The following is a 13,676-nucleotide window of genomic DNA, read 5'->3' as shown; positions in this document are numbered from 1 at the left end:
TGAGGTTACACTGTAACGTGTACATGAACGAATGCATGCAGGAACGATGAAAAACGAGTGTGCCAGGAAGTTCCACTTGTCTCAGACTCTCATCTAGAGAATGTCCAATCTTCTTTCATGACACAATCATTTTTTTATTTGTTTTTTTTAAATTTTATTGAAGTATAGTTGATTTACAATGTTGTGTTAATTTCTTCTGTCCAGCAAAGTGACTCAGTTATACATACGTATAATTCTTTTCCATTATGGTTTGTCACAGGATATTGAATATAGTTCCCTGTGCTATGCAGTATGACCTTGTTGTTTATCCATCCTATGTATAATAGTTTGCCTCTGCTATTCCCAAACTTCCATACAAAATCATTTTCTTAATGGTAATCACGTCAAGCCCAATCCCCCCCAATAAACAGTAAATGAACACCCTGGAAAGATGTGCCCAACTTGATATAAAAGTGATTCTTAATGTCTAGGAAAATTCCATTGTGAAGCTTTAGAAAATATCATCCAGTCATCAGTAGAGCTCATAAACTCATCTGAAGGCAAAATAAGTCATCGACAAAACTCCTTGGTGTCTTTACTACCAGTGAAATTAGGACGACTTCATTACTATACTCAAAAAAACTTCAGCAACAGCAAACTAAACTGATATAAAAATCTTATTTATCACCATCATTTCTACTAATAAGGAAATGATTTTTATATACTTTGCAACTCCCTGTGAAACAGAGAGGTGCTTAGGAATTTTTTATTATTATTATTTTGCCACTGGCAATTAATTCTTCTGATTTGTTTTATTAGTTTGATGATTGGGTCCAAGACTCAGAATATCTTTCCAAACCAGCAGACTGATGTAAAAAAATCATTTCAGTGCAGTTCTTGGCAAATCGTGATGATGAATAGCATGGTAGGACAAACTTACTCAGACACACATTTTTCTGTAGTGGCAGGGAAAAGGCTGAAAAATTACTATAAATTGCTTTTTGTAAAAATGCTCTCTCTTTCAAATTTTCCCTAGTACGAAGGTCTTCTGCAGAATGATGGCACAATACATTCTGACATACCTGGACAACAAAGGCATTAAAGAATGAACATGAGATAAGAGTGAGGGTTAAGATTTCATTTCCTTATTATCCCACCCCCCCCCCCATACTCTCCCCAACACGAGGTCCCTTGTGTGCATCTTTTTAACCTCATGGAATAAGTAAGTGTCTCTTAACCATATATATTATCTACCCTTAGCAGGCATGCTCTGTCCCCACCACCCATAATCTAGTTCAGTCTGTAGCTCTCCCTTTTCTTCTTTCCAAAACTGCCTAGTTTTTCGAGTTTCAAATGACAAAGGTTTCCAAATATCCTCAGTACCCAGTAGAGTACCAAAGACCAAAGAAGCCTTGTTCTCTGTCTTTTCCAAACTACCCTCGGATTGTGATTGTTTCGGATTAATTCTTTTGTTGGAGGACACACAGGCTGCAATGGAGTGAGGAGTTGCCTCGATGCTGGCTCAGCACAGAGCTGGAACTTTTCCAGATTGGAGCGTCAGAGCTGGCACTTTGCAGACACCCTGCCCCCTGGGAGGTGGGACACTGCCACCCCTTCTTGGTCTTTTGCGTGGCTTTCCACCCCAGCCTTACCTTCAGGACACACTCTAGCCACCCAAGGTTTTACAGGTCTAATGCGGTGGTTCTCAAATGAGGATGGTTAGGCCTCCCCCCACACCAGGGCCATTTGTCTGGAGCCACTTCTAGCTGTCACTTTGGGGTGGAGGTGCTACTGATATCTAGTGGAGAGAAGCCAAGATGCTAATAAACATTCTATACTGTGTAGGAGAGCCCGCCCAACAAAGAATTACCCAGCCTGTAATGCCAGGAGTGCCAAGGCTGGGAAACCCCAGTGTGATCGAAACCAAACTCTGCAGGGATTATTTTGGATGTCCTGTAACATGATTCCCAGCTCACTGTTCAAGGCAGAATTGATGAAGTACCTGCATTTTCTCTAAGCCTTTCGTTCAGTAACACTAGTGAAGTGCTGGACCGCGCCAGTGCCATGCTGGCATGAGATGTCAACTTAACGGAGTTCCCAGACTCCGAGGTGGGGGCAGTTCCATTAACTCACTCTCAGACAGGGGCTCCGGGCTTCTCCTCTCTTCCCCTTCTCTGAACCACCACCCCCGTTAGCCTGCAATCCTAAGTCAGTAAGGACTAGGGACGTGGGGAAGTGTCCTGCCTCTTTGTTCAGTGGACACCTGAGGGACGAGAAACAGCATGGACTCGGGGGTCAGGTAGATCAGGATCCTGCCAGTAGGTCTTACTTGCTGTGTGACGATGACCAAGTATCATAACCTCTCTGAACCCCAGTTTCCTCCTTGAAAAGGGACGTGTGGCACTGAAGGTACTAGGTGTGGCCCTCCTCTATCCACAGAGCTCCTGGGGGCCACACACCCACTGGGTCCCAGAGCGGCAGCCACGTGATCTCACTGCCGCTAGCATTTCACGGAAGTACTCTGGGAGGGACACGGTGGCCTGACCCTGTTCTTGTTCCCCTCTCACCGGCTCCTGTCAGTGACCTGGCCTCTCTGGGTACCTTGCTTGGACGCCAGTGCCCTGTACAGCCTAGCTTCCTCCCATCTGTTTTCTTCTCGAACACAGGGGAAAAAAAGTGAATGCTAACTCACAAACAGCATACGTAACTATATTTTCTCGCTTTCAGTTCAACCCTCAAGAAAGTTCTTCCATGTGCAATACACAGCTGTGAATCTGCCTAATAAAGTGAAGGCATTTTACCCACTGGTATTCCCCCAGAGCAATCATTGGGCACCTGCATCTTTTTAGTTGCATTTAATAATTCAGCCCAAGATGAATTTGCATGATTAACATAAAGCCTTGTGATTTTATTTTCTTTCAGGATTTAAATCCTGAAACCACCACCATTGTGTTCATTTTCAGAGGTTGTGATCAAAACACAAAACTTGATTTTAGAATGAGTAATTTCTTTAAAAAAAAAAAAAAACAACAACAGTATTTTCAAATACCTCTCTCCACAGAGTCAAAGAAAAGAGTTGCTAACACAGACTTTGTAGATGTAGGGAAATCCATGTCCCTTCTATGGCTACTGTTAACCCATTAGAAGCAAGCCATACTGCAGAGATTTTTTTCCTTTATGCTTTTCCCATAAAGCAGCACGGCCCACCATCCCATGGCATCCAGAACGGCTACCATAAATAGATTTAGCTCAGTTCCTCATCGGAGGGCTCTCCACATTTATCCGATCAGGAGCTAGAATCCCCAAGAAGTCTTTAAGAGAAAATAGCAATTCTCTCGGATTCCAATAATAGATTAATCACGTCATCTTCAAAAAAAAGTAGTAAAAACCCAAACCAAGTAAGTTGCATTTGGAAAACCATCTGCCTGTGAAGTGGAGATGTGCGTGTGAAATGGCAATTTGCAAAGCAGAAGAGGCAGCGCCGTCGGGTTTCTTCATGAATATAGTAAAACAGGTTTGTCTAATAGGGAAACATGCCTTACTATCAAAAGAAAAACGAGTGTATCCCACAAGGAGAAGGAAGCAAGCTTTAATATCTGAGAAGCATTTCAAGCTGTGCCTGCCAGCGATTCTCCGCCTGTCTGATTTTCCTTAACATAAAAGCCGACCTCACCTGTTTAAAAATAATTAGGGAGCGGGCAGTAGTCATTCCGGCCAAAAGTTTGTGCTGCCTGTGTTTGCGTGTGTGCTTCTGTTCCACTGACACGTCTGTTGCTGTCTCCGACTGCAGGAACCATGGTCAGTAAGGAGCCCAGCAAATGCGCACTCACGACCTCGGCGAGTGAAGTGGAACCTGCCGCCTGCCTGGCCCTGGAGATGAAATATGCCCTGGATCCCAACCGGCAGATTAAGAAGCGTAATAAAGCCCTGCAGGTGCGGTTTAAGGATATCTGCGAGGCACAGAACGAGCAGAGGGGCACACAGCTCTCCTCGGGACAGCTGGGCGACAAGCCGGCGTCCTACAGGGCCACCTACCGCAAATACATGACCGTGCCCGCTCGGAGGTCCATCCCCAACGTCACCAAGAGCACAGGTGTGCAGACCTCGCCGGACCTTAAGAAGTGTTACCAGACTTTCCCTCTGGACCGCAAGAAAGGGAATCTCAAAGGCATCCCAGCCGCGGATGCGTTTAAAAGCCAAAACAATGGGTTTGTAATTGATTCCAAAGAGAAGAGTGAGGAAGGGCCCGGGGAGGAGTCCCGGCAGTGGGGCGCGGACCGGGTTCAGAAGGCGGCGGCACTGGTTTTCCACTCCGATGAGCACGAGAACGCGCTGGACCAGCCCGCCGGGGTCAACGGCGCAGAGCCACGCAAAACCCCCGACCTGCACCGCTGCCGAGATGCTCCTCTCCAGAACTCCACTCGTCCTCCCTCCCAAGAGCCCGATGACCAGCTGCACGGGAAAGCAACGCACGACCGGGCGACCCCGGACGCCGAGGAACCCGCTGCATCGGCCCACGGCATGGTGTTTAAGACGGAGGTGGCCACCGTTTACGCACCTGCCCCCGGCGCTGGGGCCCCCGGGCTGGCCTTGTCGAACTCCGCCCCCTCGAGCGAGTGGTCCCTCTGGCCCGTGGCCGACCAGGAGCGGAGGAAGGCCTCACAGGCCAACGGGCTCCAGGCCCCGCCGGGCGCTGCCCTGGCCTGCTCGCCGCCGATGCAGTGCCCGTCCCCCGAATGTAGTGAAGCGTCCCTGCAGACTCAGGCCCCCCCGGGGCGGGAGCACCAGCCTTGTCCGACAGCGCTCGCTGTGGGTGAGGAATGCCAACAAATCGTGCCTCATACGGAAGTGGTCGATCTGAAAGCACAGCTTCAGATGATGGAGAACTTAATCAGTTCAAGCCAAGAAACCATCAAAGTGCTCTTGGGGGTCATTCAGGAGTTGGAAAAAGGAGAGGCCCATCGGGAAGGGTATGTATGTTCACGCCTTTCTTACGAGGCTCTGCAGGCTTACCACCCTCAGGGGCCATCAGTAGCCCCCAGAGCCCAAATCCTTAGTGAGACTGAAGCCTGCATTTCTGAGAACAGGCTGTAGTCTGAGGACAGAGCAAGGTCAAAGCAGCCCCAGGTTATTTTATGATGCTAGACCTCATTCATCCTCACTTGCAAGATTGACTTGTTGGTTAGCATTCCTGTGCCTGGCCTGGAATTCAATACCTATTTTTTGAATGAACTGATGGAGCTTTCCTTTTTATCTCCCAGGGCTAAAGGTTTATGATACTGATGAAGTATAATAGGTATGCCAGTCCAGAATATCTAATCTAAATAAGAAGCTGCCTGCCTCTTAGGAATCATATTATAGAAAAGAAATTCGGATGGCATTTTGAAAAGTAAATGCTGACTCGCTTATGCTAAATAATTGGAATAACATTGATATTCAGGACTGTATGAGGTTTTATATTTTATACAACAGACAGTATTTTTTTTTTTCTTACTTGGAACGCATAGAAGCTATGCCCATCCTTAGACAAATCCTATCTGTATATCATTAGGAGCAAGATGCCTTTCTCCACGAGTTGCCCTGTGTGTGTACAGATGGGCAGTAGAGAGAATGAAAACAGCCAGGACTGTCTGCCATTGATAACAGAACTGCTGAACTTTGTTTCCCATCTTTTGCACTTGAAATTGTGCTAGGACGCCCAGGCAGTGTGCTAGGCTGATACGAAACAGCCAGCACTGCTCTGCTTCCGTGCTTCTTGAAACAGTGTCATGGCTCACTGGTTTTGTCTAGACGGCCAGACCTTCTCTTTCCCATTCCCCCATGAAGCTGTCTGGATTCCACCAGCCCATGTTTTGGAGGTGGCATCTGAGGCAGTGCTCTGTTGCCTCACGTGATTAGCACACTTCACCCTGTGGGCTCCTACCCCTGGTTAAGTGAGCTGGCAGCCAGCATGAAGATAAGCCAAGAAATGCACTGTCAGGGCAGCAAACCACCCTTGCACAGGATTGTTGTGGTTGAGTTACATTGTGTTTGCATATTGCAAACAAAGGGGAGGAAACAACCTCTATGATCTTAAGGCCTGGCCCCAGAGGCAAGGTGCCTGGTGCAGATGTTGCCCTTGGTGTCTGGCTTCTCCAGCTTCGTGCAGGTGGTCCATCTACAAAAGGAGTTAACTCTCAATAACCCCCACCTCCTACGACCTAGCATTGTTTGCAGGCTACAGTATTAAGCAAAACAAGTTGCTAGCCAATCGTAAACTAATCTAACAGTAGATTAATAGTAACCTACCACTACAGAATGGTTTTCAAAAGGCTTTCTTGAATTTTGGGTTTACATCTCCATTTTCATCCCACTTCAATCATTTAGACTTGAATAAATACATAACCAAAAGCAACCCACTAAGGTGGGTCTGTAAGGGATTTGTGATCAGTACACCACTCCCATGGAAACATGAAAAGCCCAAACAAACAGGGACCGATCACTGACTTCGATATAGCTGGTAGTGACTTAAACCAGACAGCAAACTAGAAAGATACCAACATCACCAAATGGGAAATAAAATTCAACAAATGGTATAAAACCAAATGCATCTACTAAGTCGCGTGCATCTCACAGGGGTGTGTGCCAAAATAAACACCTGCATGGTTTGAACATCCACAGACAGCCCGTGCAAGGAGAACTGTACTCTACACGGAGGTTCCTTCTGTGAGAACAGGGCGGAAAGTTGTTTTAAATGGGATCCTCTGAGTTCTCTGAGACTACATCAGTCTTCAAAGTGGTTCTGAGTTTATTAAGACGTGTCTAGGTGGGAATTCTGGCTCTGAGGACTTGGGCGAGGGCTGCATCTCTCTGTGCCTCATTGCTTCACCTGTAAGTTGGAGCTCATCACCTGTCCTGCAGACCGAGGGTGAGGAAGACAGGGAGTGACCTTCCAATGCACGGAGCCCAGCACCAGGTGCATCTGAACGGGTTGGTGTCCGCTGGTGGCGTGAGGGCTGCCTTGCTGGTCAGCGGTGTTGGGGTCTGGGGAACACTTAGTGGCCCCATGTCTGAGTCCAGAGTGATGGATGCACCCCACACACTCTCAGTACACAGGCTGCCACCAAGTGCCGTTCCTGCACGCCCTGACCTGCTCTGTCCAACAGAGTGGCCACACGTGGCTATTGAAATTCAAACTCGAGTTAATTACAATTGAAAATTCCGTTCTTTAATCATATCGGAAACATCACAGGTGCCCAAGAGCCACCTGTGGAGATTGACTCCTACACAAGACAGGACATTTCCATCATCACAAAAAGGCCTTCGCCCCAGTATCCCCAAAACAAGGGACAGTGCCTGGCTCCTAACCATTTGAGGAGTGGGCACCTTAGATCAAGGCAAAGGATGACTTGACTTAGAAATCAGTCTCTAGGTCAGTTGTTGTCTGCACAGGACAAGTTCACGGTAGAAAAGCAGGACCATATCCAGGTGAACTCCCACATCTGTTCCTAATAATCTTCATTTCCACCTCCCTCTCTGAGCTCTCTGGATAACAGTGAGTCAAGTGGTTTCAAATTCCAAAGCCACCTTGAAGGTGACCCCTCTTGCTCAATTGCCCAGGGTCATTAATTTGCCCAGAATTCAAATTTCCACCACTCTTTTCCATGTCAGAATATGGAAAAGGAGACAGCAGCCTCAGAGGTGGGCAGATAAGAAGCAAGCTCCTTATCCATCCCTTTCTCAGGGGTCTGGGTCCAGCACAGGGTGGGAGAGTGGGGGAAAGGTCTGCTGGTACATTTTTAACAACTAGCTCTCAAAGAAGGGGGAGTAGCATTTGCTGATTTCCATGGTGTAAATAGTGCTATTGTGGCCAATATCAAACAGCTCATAAAATCCCGAAAACTTAACCTTCGGCTCCTCTGAGCACTGGACCAATCCCCTGAAGGACATGCACCAGGACAGTCACTTTAAAGGAGGAATTCACAGGACTTATTTTATGTACTCAATCTAAGCCAAGAAATGTTATCTCATCGTTGCATCTCATGGTAGAAAATAGGAAAACTCACTCTACTTTATGTAGATTATTATTATAGTCATTATGTAACATGACAAGGAATTTCATGACCACATTAGAACACTGGAAAACACTCCACGTCATCACCTGTGAAGAATGCTCAGAACCTGGGTACAATCCATTTCTCTCCTCGCCCTTCACCCCCAAATTAGCTTGCAAGGGCCTTTGTATAGAAATTTACCTTCAGTAAGAGGAGTCTCAGTGAGGGAAGGAATTCTGTGTGCACTAGACTTAGAAATCAACCTAAGAGCTCACGACTTTGAAACCAAGTGACACATTTTGCCCCCAGATCCCCACTGCACTGCAGGCTTGAGCCAGGCCTGGCGAGGCCTCGGGCTTGCTCTTGTGGGTGATGTTAGCACAGACCAAAGGAAGACCATGCTCGTTGAACTTGGCTAGCATGGCCATGGGCCAATTATATTGAATGTATAACTTGAATAGAACTTCTTTTCATTGTTGAGTTTGTTTATCCATTACCAAGTTTGCCAGGCAAGTTCTTGCAATAGTTCTTACTCTGTGCGTAGAAATTTCTGTATCACCAACCAGGACCATTTTCAGTAGCTTCCAAATTATTTTTCGGAAGAGACTCTTTCTTTACTCTCGTTTGCTTATATAGATTTCCGAAAGGCCTCAGCAGAGAAAGTTTTCAGTTTAGGCAAGTTACTTAATCTCAGCGAGCTTCAGTTTCATCTTCTATTAAGCAGGGATGCTAGAAGCTTAACAATGGTGTCCACAAAGGTCTCAGCAATAACCAACACACAGCGGGCACTGAAAGAGGACCTAACCTAATATGAGCATTTCAGCGGGATGCATTCTGTAAGCGAGTGGATGTGCACAAAGTGTTCAGGAACATGCCTTCTTATTCTTAGTCCCTTGTAAAATGTCTGGGCAATTCACTAAAACCGCTCACTTTATACAGTCCAGGCAGCCTTTGATCCCTCTGTTTGCGTGAATGCCAAGAATGATCCTGCTTATTTCAAAGCTCTCAGCGTTATTCTTGTCTCTTCCCAGGAAGTTCAGGGTCACACAGGGTATCTAAATGAGCCACAAATGTAATCGCTGAAGGCTGAGACCGGGCAAACGGGGCACTGAGTTTAGAAACCCAACCAATTCTTGTAACCGTCGTAATTCCCCAGAGCAGCTGTGGGTTGCTGGGCAGGTGACCCTCCGACCCAAGGCTGTGGGGCTGCAGCACTCAGCTCAGGTGCTGCACCCTCACCGGCCACCTCGGCAGGGAGACGGCTGCTTACTTCTAAGATGCTGGCAGCCCCACACGTGTGGTGTCTTGAGGGGTTCACTAGCTGATGACAACCCAATGATCCTCAGTTCTTCAGAGAAGACCTACAGATGCCATGAGAAGCTTTACTCCACCCATTAAGCGAGAGGGCAGGACCTGCCATTGCCCAGAGTGAGATAGGTTCTTTCACTGGTCGGGTCTCTCCCAGCACCAGCCAAGTGTTACCTGCAGGCTTGGGTGTGTGGGGAGGAGGGAGGAGCAACCAAACCCAGGCCACTCCTGGCCCTTAAATGTGACCAGCAGGCAGAGACGAAATCATGAAGCTCTGGGGGCTCTGTACTGAGTCAGAGCAAATGTAAGGCCATCACATAAGAGACGAAAATCCTAAGTAACCAACCAGCCCAAGGAGCCTGTTAGCTTGCAGTGAGGGTTATAAATCCGGTGATTCAATCTCCCGGTCATGGGGTCCTATTCAACCTCACTGAGAAGCGGGTTTCTCCACGGGGGGATGTCCCGTTCTCCCGAGTCCAAGTCACACAGTGACAGGAAAGGGAAGAACTAGCCAAAGGAATCGCCCTGAGATCAGGGGCCCTTTGAGGGCACACTCTCAGTGGCTCTGCAGGCGAAGGCGATAGGAATAAAGGTCTGGGGACAGCCACGAGTTAAGACAAACCCAGTGTGGAATCCTGTAGTCACGTTTGCTCAACTTTGTTTTTCCTTTTAATCACTGACAAAACAGGCAGCCACAGAATGGGTGAGGGCCTGTGTGGGTGGTACGTACATTTAGAAATAAGGACCTAGGCCTGCAGGATCTATTTTTACTGAAAGACCTCAGGATCAGCTTCCAATGTAGTAGATGTCGGCAAACTTTTTCTGCAAAGGGCCAGATAGTAACTATTTTAGGCTTTGAGGGCCGTGCAGTCTCTTTTCAAGTGGTTCAGATCTGCCACTACATCATAAACACAGTCATGCACGACACACGTACGAATGAGTATTGCCATGGTCCTATGAAACTTCACTAAAACAGGCGCTAGCCACACTTGGGCCAGTTTGCCAGCTCCTGCGACATGGTCGGTCTCGTAAGTGTAGTAACCATAGTTCCTCGACCTGAAACCAGGTCACAATATGGGCGCAGGGCAACCCCAGATTTGACTGCCCCACAGACGAGTGTATCGTTCATTCACAGGTTCAAAAGGCTTCTACCAGGAGTCTCCTAGGTGTTGCACACTGTGTCAGGCAAGGTGGAGGGGGGAGGGTACAAGTCAAAGAACTCAGGCCCTCCTCTGAAGAGTTCTCAGGTCACTGACACTCTGTCTGTACAAGCCTACCCTTAACTGTTCATCAGCCCATCAAACCTTCAGGATTCTGCTGGGGAAGTGTGCATGTGCGTGTACGTGTGTATTATACACAAACCTGTAATTTACATGCATATACATATAGGATGTGGAAAAGGTCTCACTCTCCCACCAGCAGCAGTAAGAGGTCATCACAACACCTATTTATATGATGTGACTTGCTTTCACCTAGATATTAACGCTGGATGGACAGAAATTACATACTTGCTTTACCTTATGTCCTTATATTGACAGATCATTCAGCATCAGGCACTCTTCAGAGGGACCTGTCAGGGGATGAGAAATCTCTCCAAATTTTCTCTAATTATCCATGCCCAAACAGAATAAATACTGCATCGCAATTACAGAGGAAGCATAAAGGGACAATTTAATTTGTTTAAGTCACAGAGCAGAAAGAACCCACAGGAAAATCAAGCGTCACTGCAGCAGGCAGGGAGTAGCCCGGAGTCACGGAGGTCCCCGCAGGAGGCGTGCAGCCTCCCACCCGAGCCCAGGGGGAAGCCAGGCACAGTTAGGCAAACCCATCTCAGGTCGGCTGTGCACCCTCTAGAAGGAGACTGGGTTACTCTTGCCCAAACCCACCCAATTAATTGCGATCAAAGTTTTCCACCTGGTTAGCTGGAATGGCCAAATGTCAAAGAGGGGAGATGGGTGCTTCTGAGGTCTTGACAAGCATCCTGGCGGATGTCTCTGGAATGTGAGCACTGCCTTCCCAGGTGTCTGGCCCGACAGCGCATCACAGAAAAGAGGGTGTGTGAGCCGAAAAGGGAGAGCAGCACACAGCATCAAGCTCAGAAACAAGAAGTTTCTCCTCCTGCCAGCTGCACCCCTGTCCCCTCACGCTCCCTATTTGAACGGGATGGAAATGTCAGCACTTCATTCTCTAATGTTCTTGAGAAATCAGTTTTGGTGTCTCTGGCCATTTGTTGCAACCCAAAACATTTTAAAACATGCCAACCAGCGGACTGAGGTTCCCTCCTGTTCACGTGGTTTTTCCATTTTCCGAGAATGACCGGGGCTCTGCAGCCAACTGGTCCTGAGCTGGCCACTTTGCCCCGTCCCTCCCTGTCCTACATGTGCTTGGGGATGGTTATTAACCTCTCCAGTGCCTTTCTCCAGAGGCTTCTGACTCTGTGAAAGAGACCGAAGAACACCCGCCCTTCCTGGGCTTCCCTGGGAGATTAAATAAAATACCGAGGACCAGGCTCTCACTCCTTTCAAGTTACTTTGTTACTGAGAAGCAGCCTTCCAGGTGCTAAAATGCAGGGAGGTGATGCAAGGGTGCAGGCGTGAACACCTGCGGAGAGATGTTCTTGCTTTACTCAAAAGGCAGGTTTATTTCCAAGGATTAGGAGGGGCTGAGGATTACAGAATGGAGGCATCAAGCTTTGTACTTGTTTTCAGAGAAATGTACAGGGCAAGGTTATTTGGTGTTACGGCCAGGGCAGCTGATGTGGAGTCAGGAAACGTGGTTTTGTTCCCAGCTCCTCCTACCCTCGCCCCTCTGAGCCCCACGCTCCCACATGAAAGGAGGACAGTCCACACGAGCCAAGGGACCTCAAGGGTCCTTTCTGACCAAGAAACAATCCTCCAGAGATGTCCAAGAACTTCATAATTTCAGCCACTGCTGTAAATACATATGGAAGTTGAGAGAGAGAGAGAGAAAGCAACACAGCCCTTTCTACGGATGTCGGTTAATAAATGCACATAGTGGTCCCACTATTAGGTTTTCTTTCTCCTCCTGATGCTTCAGCCATCCCTTATCTCTTCCACTGCTACACATGCTGGAACTGGCCTCTGTCCTTCTAGCTTGCAATCCTTTGAATAGTCTTCAGGGAAACTCCCCTTTTTTTCTTTTTCTTTTATAACTAATGGCTTTTATATATTTGTGATAAAATATTCAAGTTCTAAAGTCCAAGTATAAGTTACCGTGTTTTATGATTTTGAAATAGAAGCACACATGATATTCTCTTCTAGCATTTTCTTCATTTAATACACAGGGCTGCACTGAGTCTTTCCTATAGCTTAAATTTATATAACGTTGTAAGTACTATTTTTAAGTTTTGAAGCAATAATAAGCCTTTCCGTCCTTAATATGAAAAATGAAGCACATATATTTATGAGAATATAAAACAGGTTCCAAATTCTTGCTTTGGGCTTCATGTAGGTATCACACATACTTGAAAATGTAATTTAAATAATCTTCCTGTGCAGAATGCCAAAAGAGATTTCAAATACCTCCCTAGCCTTTTAAGTTGGTAGGTGAATAAAAGCCTCACTACAGAGCCACTAGGCAATTCAGACACCCCATTCGTAGATAAAATGAGCAATTCAAGGCATGACATGAACGTTTATGGAATTGATGGATTTGTGTCCCAGAACTCGGACTTAAAAAAAGAGAGAAATGAAATGCAAGTTCTACTTTCCAAATACTTTTCTTTTTTTTTTTAAACCCCATGCAATTTCTGCTAAGCTACGCAAAAATGGTTTGAGCTCTATTTCCCATTGGCTCTGGGGGAGAGTTCCGGTGAAATGTGTGTCTCTGGGCAGAGCACCAACAAAGCTCATCCATTCTGAGCACCTACAATATGGTGGCCATTCTGCATTGTCTCATTTAATCCCCAAAATAACACTGTAATGTACGAATTGCTTCCACCAGGAAACTAAAGCTTGGATATATTAAGTAACGTCCCCAAGGTCAAGACTGGTGAGAAATAGTAAAGACAAAGCTCACATCTAGACCCATCAGGCCCCGGCAGCATCCTCTGCCTCCTCTGAAAATGGGAAACCTGGCTGTCTGCACAGATTTGAAAAGCAGACATTTTTGTTGCTCCTGCCGATTCTGGGTTCTTCCTTTTACTTGAAGGGATCAAGAGGCTCCTACACCCAGACCTGGTAAGGTCCACGTGAATTTATGTTCTGGAGAAAGCAGAAAGCACCTTGGAAGGGACCCCAGTAATAAAGTATGTTTTTAAGGATTCCTAATCAGTAAGGGGAATCCCCTCTGTGGGGTAGTTTCAGAAAAATCAAAGCCGTTGATGTGGAAGTCCAG

At 46.9% G+C, this 13,676-nt stretch overlaps 2 protein-coding genes across 6 annotated transcripts in view; one reads left to right on the top strand and one right to left on the bottom strand.

Moving 5' to 3' along the window:
* Positions 1 to 13,676, bottom strand: part of DOCK1 (dedicator of cytokinesis 1) — a 526,335-nt gene that overhangs the window by 274,462 nt on the left and 238,197 nt on the right. The gene's annotated exons all lie outside the window — the stretch shown is intronic.
* Positions 1 to 13,676, top strand: part of INSYN2A (inhibitory synaptic factor 2A) — a 242,293-nt gene that overhangs the window by 11,092 nt on the left and 217,525 nt on the right. For 3 of the 4 annotated variants that reach the window (XR_014248825.1, XM_082406632.1, XM_082406631.1), the window contains exon 2: positions 3,770 to 4,949. Coding sequence is in view for 3 of the 4 variants with exons in the window: in XM_082406632.1 (XP_082262758.1) it covers positions 3,775 to 4,949 (1,175 nt within the window). In the remaining variant the exon portion in view is untranslated. Of the gene's footprint in view, positions 1 to 3,712; positions 4,950 to 13,676 lie in introns of those variants that run through there. The other variant, XM_082406633.1, reaches the window with a different exon arrangement.

This window comes from Balaenoptera borealis, assembly GCF_965194805.1.
Source record: "Balaenoptera borealis genome assembly, chromosome: 10".
Classification (NCBI taxonomy): Eukaryota; Metazoa; Chordata; class Mammalia; order Artiodactyla; family Balaenopteridae; genus Balaenoptera; species Balaenoptera borealis.
This window is presented reverse-complemented; position numbering and strand designations above follow the sequence as displayed.